The 26,640-nt window shown below is 31.7% G+C and overlaps 1 protein-coding gene across 21 annotated transcripts in view; it reads right to left on the reverse strand.

The window, feature by feature from the left end:
- Positions 1-26,640, reverse strand: part of LOC132719778 (rap guanine nucleotide exchange factor 6-like) — a 92,556-nt gene that overhangs the window by 38,254 nt on the left and 27,662 nt on the right. For 18 of the 21 annotated variants that reach the window (XM_060703648.1, XM_060703645.1, XM_060703658.1 and 15 more), the window contains 2 exons: positions 11,595-11,670; positions 442-591 (listed from right to left, as the gene is read on the reverse strand). In XM_060703648.1, the coding sequence (XP_060559631.1) occupies positions 442-591; positions 11,595-11,670 (226 nt within the window). Of the gene's footprint in view, positions 1-441; positions 592-1,241; positions 1,485-5,903; positions 6,636-11,594; positions 11,671-14,828; positions 15,738-26,640 lie in introns of those variants that run through there. The other 3 variants (XM_060703649.1, XM_060703653.1, XM_060703657.1) reach the window with 3 other exon arrangements.

Consider the following 26,640-nt stretch of genomic DNA (forward strand, 5'->3'; position numbering starts at 1 on the left):
TACTGGTATTTATAATCAAAGTAATTTGTAATAAAACAACAAGAACTCTGGTTCATAACAGAGTCAGATGCTGCTATATATACAATATTCAGCTTTCTCAAACTAGATGAACAATTTCAATACAAGCGACAATTTCAGGCATTGTAGTATTTATGAACAAAATAGGTCTGGTTTGATCTTGTGATAATATGAGCCGCATCACAACAAAACCAACATAGTGCGTTTGCGACCAGCATGGATCCAGACCAGCCTGATCAGAATCTATGCTGTTCGCTTACAAACCCTATAACAAGTAGAGAAACTGATAGTGAACAGCATGGATCCTGATCAGACTGCGCGGATGCGCAGGCTGGTCTGGATCCATGCTGGTCGCAAACGCACTGTGTTGGTTTTGTCATGTCGTTGCTCATATTGTTATACAACAGTTACTGGTATCATTACCTGTTCTGAGAAGCCGGAAGTGTCTGAGTTCATTCTTCTCATACGAATATCATCTTGGGGATCATACTGGGGTAGTCGGTCTACGTTCATCGTGTTGCATGGGCCCATACGGGTCCCTGGCTTCATGACCTGAACATCAGGGTAGTCAATCTGAAATAAACAATTATAATCTAACATTAACAATGAACAATAAATACTGAACTAACATTATAAAACTTTGTTATACAACTTTCACCCATTCAAGCCTTTGTTAAACAAGTAAACAATTAACATGTTATCAAACAAGTTAATTGTCAGTAAGCCTACATACAAAATGCCAACTATTTTGAAATAGATAACATTTTATATTTCAAGATTTGTTTGAGATACAAAGAAACAATCCTTGTGATCCAGATAATGTAAAGTTTACAATTCAACTTCTTCCTGTTTATATGGCCTGACCAGTGTTTATATATTATAATAACACCATTATTGCTTTATGATATACAGTCCTCTAAATGTATTGTTCTCTTTACAACATGAAACAGAAATCTGGTTTCCGTGAAACCTTGAAAGTAAAAATAACTCATGTACCAGACAATTCTTGAAAAACTTAACAACAAAATACAAGACAGGATTAAATTCATAAAAAAGTTTCTTTGCAAATGAAAATGGGTGGGATAACAAATAATTGTGTATAAAGGAAATCAACATTTACTTTAACAGTTAAATGTTCTTTATATACTTTGGTCAAATTAAATAACAATCACTGACCACTAATGATTGATAAATCCAAAAATATTCAAAATTCAAATATTCACCTTAGTAAATCCAAGAAGAAAATCTGACAGTTCTTTCACAGTTTTTCACAAAGTAAACACAAATATTTTCTTATATAAATGCATAAGCTGTCGTAAAAAAAATCAAAACAACTTTTCTGCAAGCTAAATATAGCACGTATTATTGTGACCAAGGCTCTATTACAGTACTAATTAAGTGCCATATGCAGAAGTTTGCAAGTAATGCTAAGTCCCCAGTGATATGTAAAGCAGAAATGTCCTATATTTCAGTTTTTCTCTTATGTAATAAATAGGTTCTGTATCTCAGTTCAAAGCTATTAGAGCTATTCTTGTTCAACCATCAAGAAAGTAAAAAGAATCCTTGAACATTGGGCGACGTCTATTATGTTATATAATCATCAGGCTCTCACTAACTCAAAATGTTTAAATTCCTGTTTCAAAATCACTTGAAAGTTAACATTAAAATCATTTCAGTTAACAAAGCACAACATAATGAGAATTTTGAGGGCAAAAAAGGGAAAGGTTTTATGCATACATTTCACATTCCATGAATTTGAACTGTTTTCCTTATATTTTAACCAAATTTTGGAAATTCTAGGAAATTCAGTTCCTCTTCTTCAGTTTTTAGAAATATAAGAAACTTATTTTTCCTCTTTCTGAGGTAATCCCTTTGTAAAACACCGGTAAAATGTGTACTTTTAGTATTTATTCCATTAAGATTCCAGTCTAAAAACATTAACTCTACATGTTGTACAATATAACACTTGAGCCAGTCCTAAACAATTTCCAGTATCCATAATGTCACATGGTAATTCTTGCAACAAATACAAAAACAATTCTCAAAATTACTTCTTCAATCATTTTTTCCCCAAAAAATCAGTTTCTTGTTCCAACATTTCCAAAAATATAAAAAAAAAAGGTTTTCAACTAATTAAAAGACAATGTTTAAGCATCTTTTTCTCGTTCATTTCTTCTAAAAACCTAACAAAAACAACTCATTTTGCCCCTAATCCATCAAGCAGACTCATGCGAGCCATAAGGTCTATGACGACAAAGGAAGCTAGGTACCAGTTATAAGGATCTTGTCAGCAGCTAGGCACCAGTAAATATTAAGCATATGATATGTTTCAAAGACGGTACAGCACTATTCTACATATATTAATGAGTAGGGGTGCTATAAACATAGATCATTTTCTATCAACAGGGAACAGATGTTTAAGTACATTTGCAGGTTTGGCTTAACATACCGTGTGCACACTGTAAACATAAAACTCTCGTCAATGAGTTAGTAAACCACAGTTAGACCTGCTACATAAACCCTAACTCAACTTGTCATGTTCAACTCTGTTAATGCTGAACATCTTCACTAATTCTTCACAAATATGCAATAGTCAAGGTTACTTTTGCCATGATTCCAACGATCTGTTTTATCAAAATTTACTTTAACACCAAACTGTTTATACAAAATTATTGTGTGGCTTACTGATAGTGAAAACATTAAACATTCTAAATTGATTCTAATTAAATACCTTATTAACCCTTACCAGATTTAATATATCTTCAATGGACTTGTCATTTTTTAAGGAAATTTTCGACATATGTATACTGACTGAAAATAGTGAACAGTGCAGACCATGATTAAACAGCACAGATTTGCCTGTTTATCTTGGTCTGTGCTGGTCTGCACTGGTCACTAGGATAGACAGCAGGCTAATTAAGGATTTTTATATATACAAGATAAAGTTGGCTCTATACAATAAATCTGATGTGAAAATGCTGGCTCTTCGGAGTTCTATTTCATTTCACTGAAATTTACTTTTATTGTAGCCAAGACTGATAATTCATTGCTTAATATTCCCAACTATCATTTCTACAAAGAATATCTTCTATTTTGTTTGAATAATGATATCATAAAGCTTAAGTCTTTGAACATCTGTACCTTCTTGATTTGGAGTATTTCAAGCTGTGAAAATTTACAGATTTCAAATTAATATCTTTCTTTCTTATATTTAACAATCATGTATCTCTTTACAAAATTTATCAAGTATCTAATGTCTTTTATCAATGATCCCTTCAATCTGTGTAATAGCATTAGTCATTAACTCTAAATCATGTTAATCAAGTTATTTTTTATATTTGACTCACAACATGACCTAATGACACATTGAAATATCTCTGGGTCAAAACAATCCTCACAGTGACATGACATACCAGTAGATTGGTTGATTGGTGTACTAGATGATGGTTGAGTATTGTCCATGTTAGTCTTTATTTACTTATATTTAGAAATAATTGACGCCAAAATTGACAAAAAGTTAAAAGTACTTCTCCAACAGGAATGTCAAAACCACAGCCATAGATTCTGGATTAAACTACTGTATCATGAATACAAAATTATGAACTTCTATAGTTAATATAAATACATGATTGTGGGAGTGTAAAAACACATTTCACAAAAAAAGAAAACTCTTTGCTCTGTGTATGTCAGAAACATCTGGTTATGTTTATGTTAAATATAGTCATTAATCATGTTACTTTTGTATTCTACAAGGACATAATTATGATTAAACATGAAAGTTGTCAAAATAATGAGATTCAAATAATAGTTCTTAATTCCTTTTAAACACAAAAATTATTTTCTTTTAAAAGTAAACTCTTCCTATTGTCTGTACTCTAATAAATTTTATGCGTTAATAAAGTGTAATGTCTTATAGTAAAACTTTCCTCTTACAAAAAGTGCATTTTGGTATTATCCTAAACCTAATAAATAGAACAAAATGCTCCCTATTAAATTCCTCTGCCTAAAAGCAAAGTGTAAAGTACAAAGTGGGTTCCATTTAGTCCTTACCTCTATAACAAGAAGTGCTTTCTAGTCAACCCTAACTCTTAAAACATTAAATTAGTCTACCAAAATACCAAAAAACCCTTAAATCATAAGAGAAGTCTTCATAAAACCCATTTGAACATAGTGAAGTGTAACAAAAACTCATAGAACATGGTGTATGTAGTCTAATAAAACTCCTTTGAACATAGAGTAATTAATCAAGACCCCTAAGAACAGTGTCTTCTATACAATAATCATTCCCTTTGATAAAGAAGTGTATTTCTTATCCTTGTGTCCTCAAGTTATATTTAACCCTTCCCTTACAAAGTAACCTAAAATATAACTGGTACTTTATACAGTCACAACAAATACTTCAACATTATCTCTCCAACATTCTCTTTTTCTTACTGCCTGTATCAATATATCAATCAGCAAGTATCACCCTATCTCCTAGAATACAAGCTTTTTTTCTCACTATAGGGCAATTACTAGTACCATAGATAGATTTTTTTTTCTTGTAATAAACGGCATCAAACATGACAACAAATCTGCTTCTGTAATCAAGGTCACAAATGACTTATTAGTTAACAAAGTTCTTTTTTTTTTTTTTTTGGATAATGATAATATGTTAAACATCAATTTTCTGGGCAATACGTTGTCACGTCTGGGGAAATGAGAAATGGCACAACTCTAATGACATTCTCTGTTAGTCATGCAATCATTGCTGAGAAGAAATCATTGATCAACCTACATTTCTACATCAGAAAAACATTCCTAACATCTGCCCTCATTCCTTCATTCATTGTATACTCTCCTTTTTTTCTTTGTTACAAAAAAATGAGTCTAAACTTCCTTAAATTAAGTATAAAGTGGAAAAAAAGTTGTGATTGCTGATGGCTTAAAGAGTTTACAGCATGAATAAATGTCCTTCATGAAGTGGCACAATCTGATAAACACTTAAACATACCCAGGTTTATATCAGCTGAAATCATTCGACCAGCTTCACATCACTTTAAATAAATATCCTAAACAATTCAACTATGTTAACATAAGCTTAAACAAACAACCTAAACAATTCAACAAGGTTTACATCACTTTAAATAAACAGCCTAAACCATTCAACCAATTGTTAACATAAGCTTAAATAAACAGCCTAAACCATTCAACCAGGTTAACATCACTTTAAATAAACAGCCTAAACCATTCAACCATGTTAACATAAGCTTAAATAAACAGCCTAAACCATTCAACCAGGTTTACATCACTTTAAATAAACAGCCTAAACAATTCAACAAGGTTTACATCAGCTTTAAGTACAGCCTTAACAATTCATCAGCTTTAAGTACAGCCTAAACATATCAACCAGGTTTACATCAGCTTTAAGTACAGCCTAAACCATTCAATCAGGTTTACACAGCCTACACCATTCAACCAGATTTACATCAGCTTTAAGTACAGCCTAAACCATTCAACCAGGTTTACATCAGCTTTAAGTACAGCCTAAACCATTCAACCAGGTTTACATCAGCTGTAAGTACAGCCGAAACCATTCAACCAGATTTACATCAGCTTTAAATAAAGCCTAAACCATTCAACCAGGTTTACATCAGCTTTAAGTACAGCCTAAACCATTCAACCAGGTTTACATCAGCTTTAAGTACAGCCTAAACCATTTAATCAGATTTACATCAGCTTTAAGTACAGCCTAAACAATTCAACCAGTTTTACATCAGCTTTAAGTACAGCCTTAATTATTCAACCTGGTTTATATCTGCCTAAAGTAACAGCCTAAACCTCTCAAGCTGGCCAAAAACATGAACACTTAGAAGTAGATATGTTATGAGAAATCATGATGTTACCGTTTCCCTTATTTCCATTCTATCTATTTGTGGTAGCATACTGTTGTCAAGTGGAAGCATCTTGTTTCCTTTCTCTATAAAATCATTGTTGTTTTCTTCTCTCAAATTTCTTGCAACAGCACGCATGAAAACTGACTTCTTTCTGGTTCTTGTCTTTGTCATAAAGTAATCCATTTTTAATATTTCTTTTATTAAATAAACAGGTATAATAAATAATTAATATCAGTTAAAATTTTATAAAGTACTTCACTTAAAACATCAATTTCACTTAACTATATCATAAAACTTTCACTCCATTTTCAACAGGAAATCTTGCTAAAATGTTAATCTTTTGAAAGAATTAAACTTTCTCTCACAAAATCGTGATTTATTTTTGGAAACAGTTGTGCAAAATTGTGCTATACTGAAACATAAGACCATTTCTCCATGTTTTTAAAATTCCAGAGTGAAGTTTCAGCGGCAGTATTTTTCAAATCTTTAGATTACTTGATAATCACCGTTTACACACTAACTCTTTCATAACCAACTTGTCTCCAGGTTTTTATATACTTGATTTACGTAATTTTCCTTGAATCACCATTATCACAATACCTTAATAAACAATTTCCACTTCAATCATGAATATCACAAGTGAGAAATTTGCGTTTCTAAAAATAGCTGATTTTTTAAAAAATAAACAGTTTCAGAAGCACTTATATCTGTATTAGTTTACATTGTGTTAATAAATAAATCTTCATAAAAGGAGATTATGAATTCAAATGAATATAGTCACTGTTTGTCAGTTATAAAATGGCTACTGATTGGTTGATAATGATGCACAGGAAATCTACAATCATCTATATGTCCGGTTAATATTTATTCAATGTTTCTCATCTAAGTGTATTAGCAAAAAGAAACAATAACAAGACACTCTTCTAACTTTGTTTCCTTACAAAATGTGGGATATTTCAAAGAATCTTAGAGTCATTTCATTTCTTCAGCATTCTGTTACCATGTTACATGGTTGTTTCTCATAACTCTTGAAGATTTTTTTATATTTTAAGTTCAAGTGAAATTTGCAGTGGTGCTTATCACAATTTCTTGAAAATTATCTATGAAAGAGAATTTTATGTATGTCAGTCAAACTTCAATAAAATGGTATTCATATGAAAAGAGCTTATGAATAATTAATTTTAATTCAGTACAGCATTTAAACCCATAAATAATTATGCTACATACTTAATCAGTGTAACTTTTCCGGTGAAAATATATGAGTAAACCCTTGACAATTTGGTCTTATTATTATTAATATGAAGTGTTAAGATTATATTATACTGTAGTGTATGCTATGGTAGGCTCTGACCTATTTCTTAATTTCAACAAATTTACTGTGTTAAATTTTAAACCCAAATAAAACATCTACTGAATAAAAAAACAAAAATATTATAATTTAAAATACTGTAATGAGATTCATCTTCTATAGCATCAACATAACAAAAGGTACTCTTTGAGACTATCAGTACAGAAAAAAAGTATTTTTGCACATTATTCAATTGAAACCCTAAATATTGGCTGATAAATTTAAATAATTCTCATCCTTGTTATATTAGTTGATAGCATTTGACCCAATAAAACATTTCAGAAAAATGGCCACAACAGAGTAATAATCTATTAACTTTCTCTCTCTCCTGTCAGTCTTCATTCCATCAGTTATATTATTTGCCTTATCAGTATCTGAGATATTAACCTGCTGGTGAGTCAAGCTCACTTTACCCAATGTCATAACAGCTGAAAGCTGGCAGAACAAATATCATCTGAATTACACCAAGCTAGCTGTAAGTACCCCTATATCTGTCATATCTTATACATAACTGATAAGCCAACTGTCATAACAGAAACAGAGCTATAGGTGACCTATATAATATGAGTGAGTCATACAATGTAGACATTTTAAAGAAACCAAAACACTGTATTTATCATCAGCATCATCAACAACTATGTTATCATCACTACAATCACTATTTTTCTTCCTATTGAAAGTATTGTATATTATTTATTAAATGTGTTTGATAAGATCTAACAAATAAGTTTCAATTTCAAAATCAAACTGCAATACATCACTGATTAAGACTTATACATAAAGCTACATATCATAGATGATGTGCTCATGAACTATCATGTTATGATGATGTGCTCATGAACTATCGTGAAACTTTAACAATGATGCCATTTTTTCTGATGCTAAAATTTCATCTGAATTGCATAAACTGAACTTCTTATCATTCTCAACTTCAAGGAAATAAAAGGATTGGCATAAAACTTACAAAAGGGTTCTGTTCCTTTATTCTAAACATGATTTTTAAGTACATCAATGATTATCTAAAGTCAAAGCACCAAGAAAATTACTTAACCCCTACAGCTTTTAAACCTTCTAAAAACGTTAACCATTTTTCTGTACTTCACACTCGAATTTTCTCTGACACACAAAAACAACGCGAACAGTAATTTGTAAAATAGAATAAATTCCATGATAAAAAGCAATAAAAAATCATTTCTGCATCAAAGTATTGCAGTGTATGTAATAAATGATAAGGACATAGAAACAAAATATTAGAGGTTTTGTGCCAAGTTGGAGCCCATGAAATCTTCATAAAATTAGGGTAAGCTGATATCAGCTACAGGAGGGCTTTTTACACATATCTCTGAGAAATTACCTTCACTCTGAAGTCTACAGCAGTCTATAACATTGTTACAAAACAACATAACCAGTTTTAAGACATTCCAAAAGGTAATAGAGTAATAGAAAAGATAATGCTAGACATTAAAAAGAATTAAATGTCTGTGGAAATATTTCTCCTTTTTTCTGTAGAATTTTGGCAACATTTATAACAAAACAAATACCATGAAGAAGGTAGATAATGAACCTGATGCAAACTATTAGCAAAGAATAAAAAGATGCATGTTGGAAAGAAAACTGTTAGTATATTGTTACAGAAAATTTCAAATTATAATAAAAATAAAGTGGGTTTTTTGTAGTTGATGTCCCCCGCTCCCTCCCTCCTTCCAAAAAAGTAGAATGTAACCAACAGCAACCCCTCCTCCCTAAAAAAAGAATGTAACTATTACATCAGAAATAATTCAAGGACAGATCAATGAAACATGTAAAATGCATTTTGAAAAACTGAACATGAACCCTTTAAAGTGTTTAAACAGTAGCTCTTAATGACTAATAAAAAATTCCAAGAAATAAAAAGATAATGTTGGCTGGCAATTGGTCAATAAGGATAATGATTAATTTAAAACTCCTGAAGAAATAAGAAATCCCATTTTGAATTCCGGGCAGAGTTTTCTTGGAAGTGAGAAGAACTGATTAAGACTGATGAAAAATAATCAATCTCACTCAATGCGAGAACTATCTCTCATATTTCAGCTGCTGTTTTAGAGGGTTGATTTTTTCTGGTCACTGTCTATGCCACCAAGTACAGACATTTTTACTACTGACTACAAAGCAATAAATGTCTCAACTAATAGCCTCATAGATTCAATATTTATAGAATGTGGTGATAAAACTCTAACCTCAAAAAGGGTCATTTCATTAAAAACATTTGTGTAAAGCAGCAATGCTAAGTTCCCAAATACTCCAAATACTCCAGAAAATAAGCTAACAGAAGGCATTTCTTTATAAGCACCATAGTTGCACATATATCATCTATATCTCTTCCATCATCTTGATCAGTAATTTGTGTAAGATCTAATGCAACTTAAATCTTTATTAAACTCAGACACAGTAGATTGTAAGTTCCTCCCAACTGTAGAGGTTTGTGAAACTAAAAAAACAGTCAATAAATTTTGAAGGTACTATGAGATTGTATGTCAGGACACACTTCAAATGCAAGTTTTGTAATCATATTCTGTTATCATGTCGAGATTCAGTTTTTTACTTTGATTATGCAGAAAGCTCTAAAATATGTTCCTGGAACCAAAAAGTACAGCAATCATTGTAAAGATTCATGCTCAATGAAACAACGACTTGCCCAAGAGGGGATTTGAACCAAATAGGCCAGCAATCCTAAGATTACTAATCTGACACTTCAACCAATCAGCTATGCTGCCACAATGTACAAGATTTGAATCCAAAGAGAATGGTTTACGAGATATAAGGAAACACTGTTATCAGGGTCATGCAAAAATTCAACTGAATACTAATACCTGATTAATATAACTAGAACTAGCTGGTATCAAAGGAAAACCAAACCCAGTCCAAATAAATTAGTTAATTGGAACAATATTGTAGCAAAGTGGCAAGTTACACATTATTTCCTCCATGAAGACATATTATATTCCAGAACAAACAGATCACTACACACAAATACAAACATAACCAGATAGGATCACAAATTAAGCAATTGGCTTACAATTAGATATGAGAGAAACAATTCCTAGACAAGCTAATTACCTTATTACAATATCTGATTGGATTAAATACACAAGCTGGAGATAAAAATGATACTTTCCCCCCTATTACTATCAAAACTGTTACAACCTGTACCTACTTCTTACATAAATACCCACAGACTTTAATGTTACAGGAATAGCATTATCTTAAAAGCTTTTTTATGATATCTTTGTGTTTTTGAATGAACCTAAAATTTGATCGAATTGTTCAATTTCATTATTATATGAAATCTACAAACAACAACAAACATCTATGACATGACATAAGTTAGGTTTTACGTAAATAAATTCTGATTCACTGCACTTGGAAAACATTTGTTGATTTGTATTACATAGAACTACTACTGGTTGTGGACCACCAAAACCGGACAACCACCAAACCCGGACGGCCCCGAAAATGCTTAATTTGGTATTTTCTTTGTTCGGTGGTTGTCAGTCACTTTTTTATAAACAATAAGTCCATGTTTCTTTTAAAATTAAATAAATAAATTTATTTCAACCTCCGTAAATGGTAATATTATAATGTCTATTTCAAGAATGTTGACGTTGAAATTCGGGGGTCAAGAAAGCAATGCCTGATCTCATATACCAGCTTTAATCATTTGCTGAGTAAATAATAGAATATACAAAACTTCAGCATTTGCTGTTGACATATTGTATATCATGTTACAAATCAAAAATCAAAACACCCAAGCTTTTATCTGAATTAAATCTCACATGTACATATCTGTCCGGACACATGGTACTGTAGTGTAGACAATTTAGGTAATTTTGATACCCTCCTTGTCTAACCTCAGATATAAATGTCAATACAATCAGAAATAAACAAACTAGTTTGTTAGTTAGGAGAAGAACCTAGCTGAACTGTGTCAAATTTTTTTGGTCTCTAGGTTAAAAAATATGAGATCTTTACAGAAAAATGTTCCAAAAGTGTCCGGTTGATGGTCTCCAACCAGTACAGTATATAGGATTGGAGTTTGCAAGTGTTGTTTCAGCTTGCGGCATTATGGTGCTAAACACTAACAATCTCTAATAATCTTAATGCAATTATACTAGTAATATCTGTTTATATTGCACCACCTATTAGCACAGTTGTCAACATGCGTACTTGTTCTTGGTGGTTTTTGTTTCCATGCTAGTACATGGGAGTGGTTTAAATAATGCTTTCCATATGCACTGCTCATTCTGACAAACACAGAAATTTGACAGAGTTGAAACCTAAATGTGGTTAAAGATTACAGAAATCGGTTCACTTACCACAATCATTTCTGAAGGTTCGAGTATCAAACATTCGCTGGCACGTCTCGCACATCCTGGTGTTCTTTTCCCAAAACTGAAATATATAAAGTTTTGAAAAAAATTATATCACTTATAAAGAAAAGAATATCTGCCTATAATTGGCTCAGGCCTTAAAGCTTTACAACAATAGTTATATCAAGTTTTTTTATCTGTTACAGATTTCCCTATCACCTGTAGATCAGTCTCAGATCTAGTATTATCTACAAGGTCTAGTATTATCTACGCAGTACTGGTCTGCTGATGTAATAACCTGTTTCTGGGTGGAAAAAACCAACAATAGTTTTGATGGTTTACTGCTAAAGACTCAAAGAGTAAATGTGCCAGTTTAAGGATAACACTGGTTTTTAAAGTCTTTTGAGCCACTTTGTCTGTGAAAATTGGACATCTAAATGGCAAAAAAGCTTTATTTAGTGCCACATTAAGCACTATATGAGGAAAATTTGGGCAAATTTCTCAAGCAAATGTGCCAAATAGGAAAGGATAGTGCACTAATTCTTGATAATTAGCCACAAGGTTCATAAGTCAGGAAAAGAATATTAGAAAACTTGGCATACAAGAAGTAGGCAGCTGCTATACAGTACTTGTAAATGTTGACTATATAGACATTGCCTTTATCTACATTGTACTTCTCTAGCTTTTTAATATCCAAGATTTTTACTTTAGATGTCTGATTCCTGTTGAGATGACTTATAGAAGATTTATTTAATAGAGATGTATTTCATAACTCTTATATTATCTAAATTATCTAAATAAAATTGTCATGATCTTTTAACTTTGATATCCCGAACTTTCATGTAGCCACTACAGACAGACAATTTCACACATACTGCAGTTGAAAGAAGCTTTCCGAGACAATCCTGATCCAGTAAAATACATCCTGTAGTTATTTCATATTGATTTTTAATATATATCTGGTATATATACAGATTAAGTACAGATGTATTATGGCATGATAGATCATAAACACATCAACAATCTGAATACAGCCATATAATGTTCTATATATCAATATGAAAACTTTATAATATCTTCTTATGTGTCAGTGTTGACAAAAACATGTCTCATAATTTCTGTGACTATTTGCAAGCTATATTTGCTAGTTTGAAAATATACTATCAATTCTTAAAATTTATCTAGGTGGTATATTTTGCAAAGTGATGATTGAATGACATAATGTTGCAGAATGACATTTTAATGTCAACAGCTGATAGAGGTATTATTGTACTAGATATCCTAAAGGAATTTTTTGCAAATTCCATATTGAATTCCAAAATTTGGATATGGCCGAACATTGAAACATATACATGGCAAAATACGGGAATGTCACAATGATCAAGATCAAGGACCAACTTTGGATAATTATATAACAGTGTCCATTTAAAACATGCTTCTGTGTGAATTCAAACAACATTGAAAAGACTTATTTTACGGCATAAAATATTAAAGCCAATCGAGGTCTATACTAAGTCACAACTGTTACTTCGATACCTTTTAAAGTTTGCAGCACATACATTTCATTGACACCATGCACATGACGTAACATCCTGAAAGCATGTGCTTTAAAAAGCGTGATTTATATCACACAACATCTAGTTGCCATTTGGAATGAGTGACCTCACATGGAGATGGGGGTCTCTGGCAGTTGTAGAAGGATATGACTTAAGTGTTTCATTTCTGCCTGATCAGATTTTTCAAAAGATAGTGATGAATAATATATATAGAAACTATGTTATAATAGAGAAAGTTTAATATTTCATGATTGGGTTAGCTGGAAAATGGGAACATTTAATGTAGCTGTCTAAACATCTGCATAAGAATAAGATAAAAGAACATGCCCTTAGAAGCTGCATTCTGTCACAATAACATGTATAGATAGCAATAAAAACAGCAGGTTATCTCAATATTCTGATGTATAACAGAACTAAACCTTCTGTTTCTCAAAGGGCATGTTTTTTTACAATAAAACACCATATCTAACACTCCAGTAATGGATTAATGGGCACATGGCTGCACACTGTTCCAAGTTTTTTACACAACTGCCACATCTTTCGGCCATATCTGCCGTTTCCTGCCGGCAGAACCTGTGTAGCATGAAGGTAAGTTAAGTCACATCAACAAGGTTAAGGTTGTATGGCTACAATCCAGAATTTCAAATTCTGGCTTGGAAATATGAAAAACAAGATCAAGAAGTGCGCCATTCAATGAACGCAACCCCCACACAACCCAGTTTCCAAGAGTCCTTCCATGCATTATGTCCAGCATATTATAGCAGGCACCATTAGGTAGAATCACTGACATTCCATAAACTTGACATTCCATAAACTATCTAGATACTAATATAATGTAAATGTTCAAAATACCCTTGTGTTATTTCAACAAACTGTTTTCAGTGTAAGTGATTTGATCTTGAACTACTAAGCAAAAAAGTCTTCAAGAAAATTATGTCCTAGAAACCATTGAATGTGTGACATGTTTAAAGGAAGGATAAAATCACTAAGAACTGAGAAATGTCAAGCCTTAGAAGCCTGGGAATACAGTAATGTCTAGAAAAGTATGGTGAATGTTTCATAGCAATGATGGCATGAGTGTACAGCTATCACATAACTTTGTTGTTCACAAGTTTGTACAACTATTATTATATTTATCTAAGCTACACTAATCAATAGTCCTATCATCATATCATCATATTAATCATATATTTGCTGAAGAAATAATGAAGTTTAAGAAAACATTTAGGGTTCAATTTGAGTAATGTTTTACGACTTAACCATTTCTGTTAACCAGTTAATTAATTAATTAATTTAATTTACTTAATTACAGATAGTTTCTCTATGAATATACATGTATAAACTATATTTATTGATAGTTACTTTACCAGTAAGAGAAATGGAAAATCACAAAGATACTAATTATTATCAGCATGCCAAAAATTGTTGAATATTATTTTCTAAAGCAGGTAATTTAGTTAAATTTGCATAAATTCAATATATTTTATAAATAAATTTGATAAATGACGTCTGAAGAATAGCTGCAATTCTATTTTAAGTTTTATATCTATTATGGAATATTAATATGAAAATTTTGTTTAATTTGTAAATATTTCAAATTTCAAAATTAAACAAACTCAACAGATATCTTACAAATATTGCAACAGAAAGTCAACAAAAAGAACAAAAAATACATTAGAATCACCTTGAAAATGTACAGATTCTCTGTTCCTGTACATCCTGAGTCCAGTATGGGTCAAGTTCAAGACCCAGTGGGTTGCTCTCCTCCTCTGGGGTGCCCCCATCTTGAGGGGGTCCAGATGGAGGATGAGAAAGGGCCGTGGCCCCGCCTGCCTCTTCCTCAGTTTTCTTGTCTTGACCGACCAAATATATCAACATATCTTCATAATCCAGATACTTTCTTTTGTATTTAAACAATCCAGCATGTTGTCTTTTTCATTAAAATTTAATCAATGTCGTATTTTACCATTTATTAAATTTAGTTTACTCCAATAATCACTTTCGAGACAACTATAATAATGTCTCTAATTAAATCTTCAAAGCCATGTAAATAATCTGGCTTAAACTATTAATCTGTGTTTATAATTCCTGGCAGATTATTACACATTACTAGCACTTGATTAATCACATCAAAAATTTATCCTGCAGTAAAATGTTGTTACAACTTCCTCCTTTTCCAATTTTCCTAATTCTCTACTTCAAAATTACTAACATTTCCTCCCTCCACCACTTTGTAATGTTCACTAATCCAGAACTACTTTTCCTTAATTCCAGATCTAAGTTAATTATCAGGTTGCTAGCGTAAACTATCAGTGAGTGATATGCTCACACAATGACTGTATAATGGACACCTTTATCAATGGATTTAAAAATGTTTCACATTTCCTACCTCCTCTAGCATCATAGTCACAGTGAGGGATGTTTCAACATGTAGGAGAAATTCCGTACAAATCAAACTAATCTGATTAAATCACATTCCTCTCAGTGTTCCGTATCAAACAAACTTATATCTCCTTCAATATAGTGAAACACTTCTTGTCAGTAAAAAAACATCTATCTTAAAAAACACAGTGTCTATAAGTATTCCAAGAGCCTATACAGAGAGAGAAAACAAACCTAATATAATTATGATATTATATGACATTTTGTTCACAATAACAGTATTTTTACATCCACATTCAATCCTGATTCTGAGATAATATTTAAGGCACTAAATATTCCCAAGAAATCAGAAGAGAAATTGCTGAAGCCTGCAGCCATCAAGTCAGATCAATACTTCCTCTTACATCAGGCCTTTAGCGTTAAGTAAAAGAAAACAAATTTTTTAAAACCTGCAGCTCTTGACTATTGTTGGTATAAATGTCATAACAAGAAACTGTCATGTACGCTTATAAACAATGGTCTGACGTTAGACATTATTCTTGGAGTACCTTGTGAAAACTTATTAGTACCTTACAAATGTTATGAAATATCAAATTCAAAAAAACAATGAAAATAGTAAACCTTTCATAACTACATGAAAAAGAAAAACAACCCAGAAATAACTTATTAGTACCAATATAGTACATTTTTAATGTTATGAAATATCAAATTCAAAACAAAGAAAATAGTAACCCTTACATAACTACATGAAAAACAAATACAACCCGGAAATCCAAAACAACCTTAATATCCAAAACGTTCCAAATGCGAGCACACAGGTCCAATTCATGATTTGTGTAAATTAACAAACATTTTTTTACGTTTTTACATTTTCAATCAAATTTACAGATGCATACACCAATAAAACATTACTGATCGCTGCATATTTTGCATGTCTAATTTTATCAAGCGTATCGTAACAAAATAGTCTTTGTCTAATACACTTAATACAACCGAGACTTTAGACAGGAATTTATTATATACAGCAAAAATTAATGAAAATTAAGCAATAAATATGCAGATAATTATCATATGTTATATGCAACATAAAATGCTAGAACACAACAGTGATATGTAAAACAGGAAAACCTAGAAATCTTAAAATATATTCCAAGGTTGTTTAACTTACGTAAATACCCATACACAGTTTTGAAAAGAATAAATTTATTGAAAATTCCAGTTTTATTTTAATCACTATTTCTTAATCAGTTTTTGAATAAAGCACACGGTTATTATAATAACCTGTAAATTCCAAATTTTACTGACACTGAACACATTGTGTTGACAATTTACTCAAATTAAACTATTTCTCCTTTTTTTACCATCAATATTCAAAATGTCACTCTTAAAACAATATGTGTATGACTATAAGGAACTATAGATAACAAGGAATGATAACAACTATAGCACAATCCCACCATGTATCCTTGCAAGGTGATGCTTAGATAATAACAATAATACACACTGGTAACTAGGTAAATGCTGACTAATAAATGTGTTTGAATCATATTTTGGGTTGATTTATCATTTATTTATCAGTTAGTATAATCTTTTGTAGGTTCAGAGTACACCAGTTACAGGTATCACATTATGGTATGCTTCATTTACTACAGGTGATGATGATAACATAAATATAAACATATTCCAACATGTGATTAGACATGACCTTACCCTCCCCACCTGCCCAACATAACTTTCATGCTTTAATATATCAAACAAAGTTGAATAATATTGGCTATGAAACAAATATTCATAAAACAGCAAAGTTACGTTGTATCAAACATATATTTTATAAATATCATTTTAAGAAAACATCAAAACAAGACTAATTTGTAACCTAGCTTTAACAAATTATCTCCAAGAAAACCAAGATTCCTTTATACTTCTTGGAAATATTAAAGAAACGAAAAACCAGCATTAATTTAATCCGCAACAAATGTTTAAATATTGCAGTATAAATCGCTTGTATTAAAGTAAACAAACTTTTATCAGTATATTGCTATTTTGTTTATCAATTCTAAACATCTATATATCTATATACATTAAAACATTTAACAGTTAATTTAACTTCCTCTTCCTTCAGCAATTAAATAAAAATGTCTGAATTTCTATAACTTTATTTAAAATATAGTAGCTAATATTTCTGGTAATTTAAGCTATATCTGCACTAAATTATGTTAATGGTTAATACATAAAATACATTACACTGGTTTTGTGGCTTTTTGCATGGGTAGATTGAGAGAGTACACTGAAAACCAAGGACCCGTCTACAAGTGATACAGTACAAAACAAACTTTGTTATATTCATGCAAAGTTGGCCTTTTATTTGTCAAGTGCATATCTTAAATTTCAGATCTAAAAGTTGTCATTCCATGCATACATTTGTCACCAAATAAACCTTATTTATTTTCCACATGAAAGAAAATTGAAGGATTTTATCACCAACAAAGAAATGAATGCATATTACTGTCCATGCCAATTTTACCAAACATCTCAACATCCTCTTCAATTAGCTAATTATACCTTAAAACATTACTCAATTTTCAAAAATATATATATTAATGACAAAATCACATTGACAAGCCAAAAATAGAACAGAAATGCTGCTTGAATTTCTGATGCCTTATTTTTATCAAAGACTTTTTTTCTCCAACAAAAGCTTTTTTTCATGTAACTAAAAATAGAAACTTAAAATCAACTGTTTCATTCTATAATTACCATTCAAAGAACTAATGGAATTCAATTTTCAATGTAATTGTTACAGGAACAAATTTCCTCCATTCAACTCCAGCAGAGTTTATTCTCTAATACCATTAATGACCTTTTATGATGGGTAGAGAGATCAATAAAATGTATGGAGACGGCACATTCCTGCGCCACATGACAACAAAATGAAACTGGAACCCACGCCAGTCAAACAACGATGATGATGCTCTAACTGACATATGTTAATGGAGAACAAGAAATTTAGTAAATGAAAACTGAATAAACTTATCAGAATGATTTTTCCGAGATGTTTACAAAGACAAGACAGTGAAATATCTGATCATTCAGAATGAGAGCAGCACCTGGAATTGATATAGATATAGAAGATAAATATTATGATTCAAGTGATCTAACTTAGAACCTGGGTGCTAAATTACAACCCCTCAACCATGTCACCTCACACATCTGAAGATGAGCCAACTCTGTTCTTATCTTCATATAGAAAGGCAGTGTTGTGCACAGATAAACTGCATGATTGTCCAGTCAGGGGAAAAAAAGCACATTTCAATTTTTAGCATATTTTCAAAATGCCTCAAATTCTGTTATAAGCTGATAAGAATCAAGCTGTCTAGAAATCAAGAGTAGAATGACATGTTTCCCATGGTTTATTTTGAGAAAACAAATTTACAGTTTATTATGTGAAGAAATATTCAAACATGAATGAAATGCATGTGATAAAAATTTAGATTTAAGTGCCTGGTGAAACTGAGTAGTCTTAATTAACTCCAGAGGAAACTCAAACGCTTGAAAACTTAGAAGCTAACAGTCAAATAGGAAACAGTATGACCCAAATTTTGTTAAGTTATGAAATTAGGCTAAAGTATTGTTTTATTTTATAAGTCACTTGAGAAAAATTACAAAAATAAATGTTACAAGTGGATGATATGTGTAAGTTACAGTAACTGCCTTAGGTACATATAAAATCTGCTAGCGTCAAACACTCCCTGACATTTAAAGAAGCAAGAAGACGGTTTGAACAATGCCAAGAACCTATATAGAAAACAGCCTGAGCAATGCCCTTTAACATTTGAAGAAGCTAGAAAACAGGCTGAGCAATGCCCTTCAACATTTAAAGAAGCTAGAAAACAGGCTGAGCAATGCCCTTCAACATTTGAAGAAGCTAGAAAACAGGCTGAGCAATGCCCTTCAACATTTGAAGAAGCTAGAAAACAGCCTATGAAATGCCCTTCAACATTTCAAGAAGCTAGAAGACAGCCTGAGTAATATTAATATTTATCAGGAAGCGTCATTTTCAAACTACATCATTTATAATTTATCCAGTGTATCTTAAATTATGTTACATTTCATTACTTAAAAGGCTATATATCATGTGACTAAATTTAATCAAGGAGACAAAATCACCTGAGAATACCATTTGTGAAGAAGCCAATGGATTAAAGAGATAATATATTTGACAAAACAAATCCCAAGACAACAATTTGTCACCTTTTTTATGTGATACAGAATTCTAAATATTTTACAATCTAAATCTAATTCCCATACAGAACTGTTAACTTAAATACTTCAGTTTTCAAAACTGGACTAACTGAATTATCAGCAAATCGTTTATATTTTCTTCACTTTTTTCATGGTGGTATGCTAACTGGACAGTGTCTCACAGGTAACCCTATTATAGCAATGAATCTGATCTTGCCCACTTTGCTGTGAATAAAAATCTGTTTAATATTTTCCAGTAGATCAACAGCAGGATCATAGTTCATACCTACACTTAATACACTATTTTATCATTACAATCTCATTAATATCTAAGTGTTTGTACATTAAAAACTGAGATGAAACAATTTTATGAGCATCAGGTGTAAGACAAGGTTCAGCCCTTCATGCTGCTTCCTTCTGCTTATATCTGGTACAACACATGCACATCCAAAATATAATGTCTGCTTGAAACTGTGATAACGTTACCTTGTAACATCATTTCCCCGAATTCATTACATATTATCATATCAAAATCAATGAAATATTTCACAGTTTTATGATCAAAATAAGTGTCAAATTCACCTACGTGCAACAACGGGTTAACTCTTTATATAATTTAATGGGAGATAAACTGTTACTGCACTCAGGTGTCGCAATATGGACCCAAACAAAACAGGTATAGAGGGAGTAATATTGGGAAGTGATTTGGTGCTATCTCATATATGTATGTACTGGTATCATAATGTAAATAAATATAAATCTATATATAATCATCTTTTATCTGCATCATGTTTGTTTATAATCTTACTTGTTTCTCCTTTATCTAAAAGATCAACAGTGGTAGCAGGTCAAGTATGCACCCTTAACCTTAGACCAAACAAGATTGCATTTGAGAAAAATGCTATGCCACCGCATTAATACCCAAGCTCTAGGCCTTTTGGGCATTTACAAGAAGGTATTTTAAGTTTTTGAAGCCTTGTACCTTGTACCTACAGACAATAAGATTTTTTGATTTTTTACTATATGTATATATTGAAAATCAATGACCCCCGGGGCGGGGGCAATTTTGACCCCAGGGCTATAATTTGAACAATCTTGCTAGAGGTTCACTACACAATGTTTCATGCAAAATATCTAACCTCTAGCATTTGTCAATTGCTAGAAGTTAATTTTTTTAAAGTTTTTACTATATACATATAACGAAAACCAATGACCCCCGGGGCAGGGCCGATTTTGACCCCAGGGCTATAATTTGAACAATCTGGGTAGAGGTCTACAACACAATGCCTTATGCTCTAGGCCTTTTGGGTCTTTACAATTAGGTATTTAAAGTTTTTACTATATGTACATATAGTGAAAATCAAAGATCCCCGGGGCGGGGCCGATTTTGACCCTAGGGCTATAATTTGAACAATCTTGGTAGAGGTCTACCAGGCAATGCCTTATGCAAAACATCTAAGCTTTAGGCTATTTGGGTCTTTACAATAAGGTATTTTAAGTTTTTACTATATGTACATATAGTGAAAATCAATGACCCCGGGGCAGGGCCGATTTTGACCCCAGGGCTATAATTTGAACAATCTTGGTAGAGGTCTACCAGACAATGCCTTACGCAAAATATCTAAGCTCTAGGCCTTTTGGGTCTTTACAAGAAGATTTTTTAAATTTATTCTTATAATTCCTTTTGGTTGCCATGGCAACCAGATTTCTGCATGGAATGAAATTCTTTGAACAACTTTGGAAGCCCTTCACCCAAGGATCAATCCTGCCAAGTTTGGTTGAAATTGGACTATTGGTTTTTCACAAGAAGATTTTTTACGTTCACTATATAATCTATATAACAATGACCCGGGGCGGGGCCGATTTTGACCCCAGGGCTATAATTTGAACAATGTTGGTAGAGGTCTACCAGACAATGCCTTATGCAAAATATCTAAGCTCTAGGCTATTTGGGTCTTTACAATAAGGTATTTTAAGTTTTTACTATATGTACATATAGTGAAAATCAATGACCCCGGGGCGGGGCCGATTTTGACCCCAGGGCTATAATTTGAACAATCTTGGTAGAGGTCTACCAGACAATGCCTTATGCAAAATATCTAAGCTCTAGGCCTTTTGGGTCTTTACAAGAAGATTTTTTAAAATTGTTCTTATAATTCCTTTTGGTTGCCATGGCAACCAGATTTCTGCATGGAATGAAATTCTTTGAACAACTTTGGAAGCCCTTCACCCAAGGATCAATCCTGCCAAGTTTGGTTGAAATTGGACTACTGGTTTTTCACAAGAAGATTTTTTAAGTTCACTATATAATCTATATAACACACACACACACACACACACACAAACAAACACACACACACACAGGTGAATCGCTATATGCCACCGCATCGCAGATGCTGCGGTGGCATAACAATGTTTTAAGAATCTGCTATGAAAGTTTGTTTTATTTCTTTATAATATGGTTTCTCAAACTTAGTTCTTCACAAAGAAATTTTACTGCTGATAAAGCAACAAGATAGTTTTGTTCACTCATACTGGACAACATTGATCAATGGGACGCTGGTTTGATCCTTGATCAAGGTGTAATTTCTCTGTGACAATTGATATCCGATGATATCAAGTCCAATAATCATTTGTCTCTAACAAATGATTTTGAAATCATGTATAAATCAGTAGTTAGTAACTTGCAGAAATACTCATTAGTTATACAGGACAACTGGTTAGGTGGATTGACAGCCGAGATATAACCAAAAACATTTGATTTGATGTAAAAACCAGAAAAACAATTATTACAAAATTTGACTGTACTATCCTGTACGAAAATTCTGAGCCAATTCTGTACAGACTCTGTACCAACTCTGGTTGTTATAGAGGCAGATTTTCATTTTTCTGTACAGAGTTGACACCGACACAGAATTGGACACAGAATCGGCCTAGGAAATAGGTGATTTTCTGTGCAGAATAAAACAGAATCAAAAATTTTTCTGTACAGAAAAATTTTCACACAGATATTTTGCTCTTAGTTATTTTTACAAGACAGAATTTCAATACTTAGAAAAAAAATTGAGGCAGAATTTACATAGACACACAGAATTTTAACACTTAGATAAATCTTGAGACAGAATTTACTTTTCTAGCCAGAATTTCACTCTGAGTTAATCTCAGAGTAGTAGGTAGATATTCTGTAATATCAGGTGTAACCCCCATGTAACCCCTGTTGGTCAATTCAAATCTCTCAGACTGCCACACGAGGTTTTATTACACAAAGTGTCTTCACATTGGCAAAGATTAATATGTTTTGTTTAGTTTATTTTTCTAATGATTAGTTAACAAGTTAGTTGTTGCGAAGAGCAATCATGTAGAGACTTGAAATTCTCAGATTTAGGGGACAAAGAGGAATTATGATGGAATTATAATCAAAACCAGAGGTAAGATTTTGCAATGTTTTCTTTGAATTTTTCTTTGAATTATTTGGTTATACCTTCCACTGTAAATAAAAGAAATTATTTATACATCTTTTAATAGTCTATGAATTATCTATATTTGTTAAATTTACTCTGATTTGAGGTTTAATGAGTATAAAATTAATGCACTGAGGTCAAAGCTGGGCCAGTGAAATTATTAGTTCATAAATTGCTTTTTGATCAGTTGATAGGTCAAGATCTATTTTTTTTTTAATTTCTTGCTCTATTATGCAATAAATAGTTTAGCTTTTGTTTTGCTATTCTTTAATTCAATTCATTTAGTTTAAATTAATCAATTCAAAACTCCCGGAAATTGTGTAGAATGTACAACCAACAACAGTTGCTATGGTCAGTGCTTATCAGCAATTCTATTTTTAGAATATTGGCCACTTGTAAATCTCTCCTATTTTAAGTTTTGTTGCAATTTTCATGACTGTGTAGATTTGTAAAACAAGCTTTGGTCAGGGATGATATATGTAAACAGTTTTATTAGTCAGTGACTTTGATGTTACTTGGTGCAAAAAAACTTAAGGTATATAGGGATACAATTTTAACTGTTTTATATACACTTTGAAATATTTTACAAAATTTGCATATCATTTAATAATAGAATGAACATTTCAATTCAAATTCCTTTTTTTTACTCTAGATTATGTCAGGATGTGTGTGTGGTGCAAAGACAGAGTCAAGACAATTCCTGATGACAGCGCCCTCAACAAGGCTATTACTCATTGGATAGACCTCTCCAGGAAAGAAATGAATAAAAATTGTTAATTAAAATTAATAAATAAGAAATGTTCAAAAGGAAAATTGATTTTGTTTTGAGCCAAAAAAAAACACGAAAATCTGTACAGAATATTTTCTGTACAGATTTTTTTCTGTGCAGAATTCCCTTTCAGATATTTCCTATGGACAGGGTTAATTCTGTACAGAATATGAAGAAGCCCAGATTTTTTTCTGCCCAGATTTTTTTTCTGCCCAGATTTTTTTTTTCTGCCCAGATTTTTTTCTGCCCAGAAAATAATCGGCTTAATTTAAATATTTCAGAAAAAATCTGTACAGATTTCGTTCTTTATCCTTATTGCTAAAATCTATTAATAGAATTCTGGTTCAACTTTGTTTCATTTAACCAGATTTTTTTCTGTACAGACTCTGTACAGAGTTATCTAAATAAAGTCTGTACAGATTCTGTCTGCATTCTGCCCAGACTTTTTCGTACAGGATGTAATTCAAATTTTGTACAATGTATATTCCATTGAACATTAATAACAGTGTTATAGTGGTAATAAGGTTCAGCAGGTATACATTAACATAACTCAACATTTACAACACCTGGATACATATTTTTGTCATTATATAATTTGTCTTCAGATACTTATCTTATTTCCAAAAACTTCACACTTATAAATAATGTGTTTATACTTTACACTAATAATAATGTCAGCACATATCTTGTAAGGAACATTGCCAATGTTATTAGTAATCAAAGCAATTATTAGACATGCCGCATTCCTGTATAAATTTACACTATTATTCAATCAGACCCTAGCAGTTTTCCGTTCCTTTATTATTTTTTCCAGTACTGGTTGGGGACCACCAAAACCGGACAACCACCAAACCTGGACAGCCCCAAAAATGCTTAATTTATTTTTTTCCTTTGTTCATTGGTTGTGGATCTATCAGTCAATTTTTAAACAACAATAAATGCATGTTTCTTCTTTTATTAAGTAATTAAATTTATTTCTACGGTAATATTTTAATGTCTATTTCAAGAATGTTGATGTTGAAAATTTGGGCATTTTAAGAGTGCAATACCTGACCTCATATACGAGCTATAATCATTTGCAGAGTAAACAATAGAATATCCAAAACATCAGCATTTCCTGCTGAAGTATTGTTAATCATGTTAAATTAAAAAAAAACAAAACACCCAAGCATTTAAATGAATTAGATAACATCATGTACATATCTGTCCGGACAAATGGTACTGTAGTGTAGACAATTTAGGTAATTTTGATAGTTACCCTCCTTGACGAGCCTAAGATAAAAGTGTCAATATAATCAGAAATAGCCAAACTAGTTTGTTAGTTAGGAGAAGAATCTAGCTGTACTGTGTCAAATTTTCAGGTCTCTAGGTTTGAAATTATAAAAATCTTTATGGAAAAATGTTCAAAAAGTGTCCTGTTGATGGTCCCCGACCAGTACAGTCTATTTTTATTGATAAAGCGTTACTTCATCAAATTAAAGAAGGTAAATAAAAAGTGCATCCGGTAATATATTTTAAAGATTTGTCTATTTTTTAAAGTTACTTTAGAGGAGTTAGAGATTTTTTCTTTTTAAATGCAACCTGATCACTATATTTCACTCAAATGGGACTTTTAACCACTGTTTTACTGAGTCAGACTTAAATCCCCAAAATTCAGTCTTGCCATGATCTAATAATGTTCTCTGGGATTAGGGTTTATCTAAAGACAATCATACATGTGCCATGACTAACACTATTGCAGTTATTTCTGACTTCATTTACATTATTTACCTTCAATAATTGAAAATTAATTGCTTAAATTAAAGACAAAGCAAGAAATTTAATGGTCAGGTAACAGGATAGCAGGTTATAGGAACAGTTACTGTAAGTCTAGTATTGAGATGTACATGAATACATGCATTATAAATACACAATGTGACAAGAGACCTCTTTTATAGGCATTAATTAAACTTGCTTCTCTAATTTACTCTGACAAAACTTCTCTTAGGAACGATAAATTTAAAACACAACATACATCCATTATACATGGACAAGGAAGCAATTTTGCTCTCTCATTATTAAATTATACAATTCTAAACAGGCACAGCAACAGAATTTCCTCCCAAATTCCTCTACAAATTGAAAATCCATATTTCTCACAAATTTCAGATAGAAAATAGATCCTGACAGTCAAATCTATGCTGTTGCTATCAAAAATTTGATTCAATTATACCTCACTGAAAAGTAAATTGTCACTGTAATTACAAAGGAACATAAAATACTTTCACAAAGGAGCTGCAAATAATAAACAATAAATCTTATTTTCAAGTTGATTTAAAATTCCATTTCCCCAGTTTTTTTTTAAATCACTGTTAATTAAACACAAACAAGGCCTTAACATGCTGAATCTGGAATTATAAGTCCAATGACTCCATTCAAAGTTAAAGTGACACAAAAAATGAGCTGGCAACAGTATAGAGTCCTGTCAGACAGCACGGATGCACTGGCTGGCCTGGCTCTATACTTGTGCCAATAAAGTTCACTTCCGGTTTCAGCAGATTATGGGTTAACTCCTCAACACAAAATGAAACTGCTCTGTAAGATAATTAAATATAGCATTGAAAATCCAACAACAATAAGGTTAATGACCATATATACGGAGA

This window comes from Ruditapes philippinarum, unplaced genomic scaffold (assembly GCF_026571515.1).
Source record: "Ruditapes philippinarum isolate M1 unplaced genomic scaffold, ASM2657151v2 ctg135_1_1_1_1, whole genome shotgun sequence".
NCBI lineage: Eukaryota > Metazoa > Mollusca > Bivalvia > Venerida > Veneridae > Ruditapes > Ruditapes philippinarum.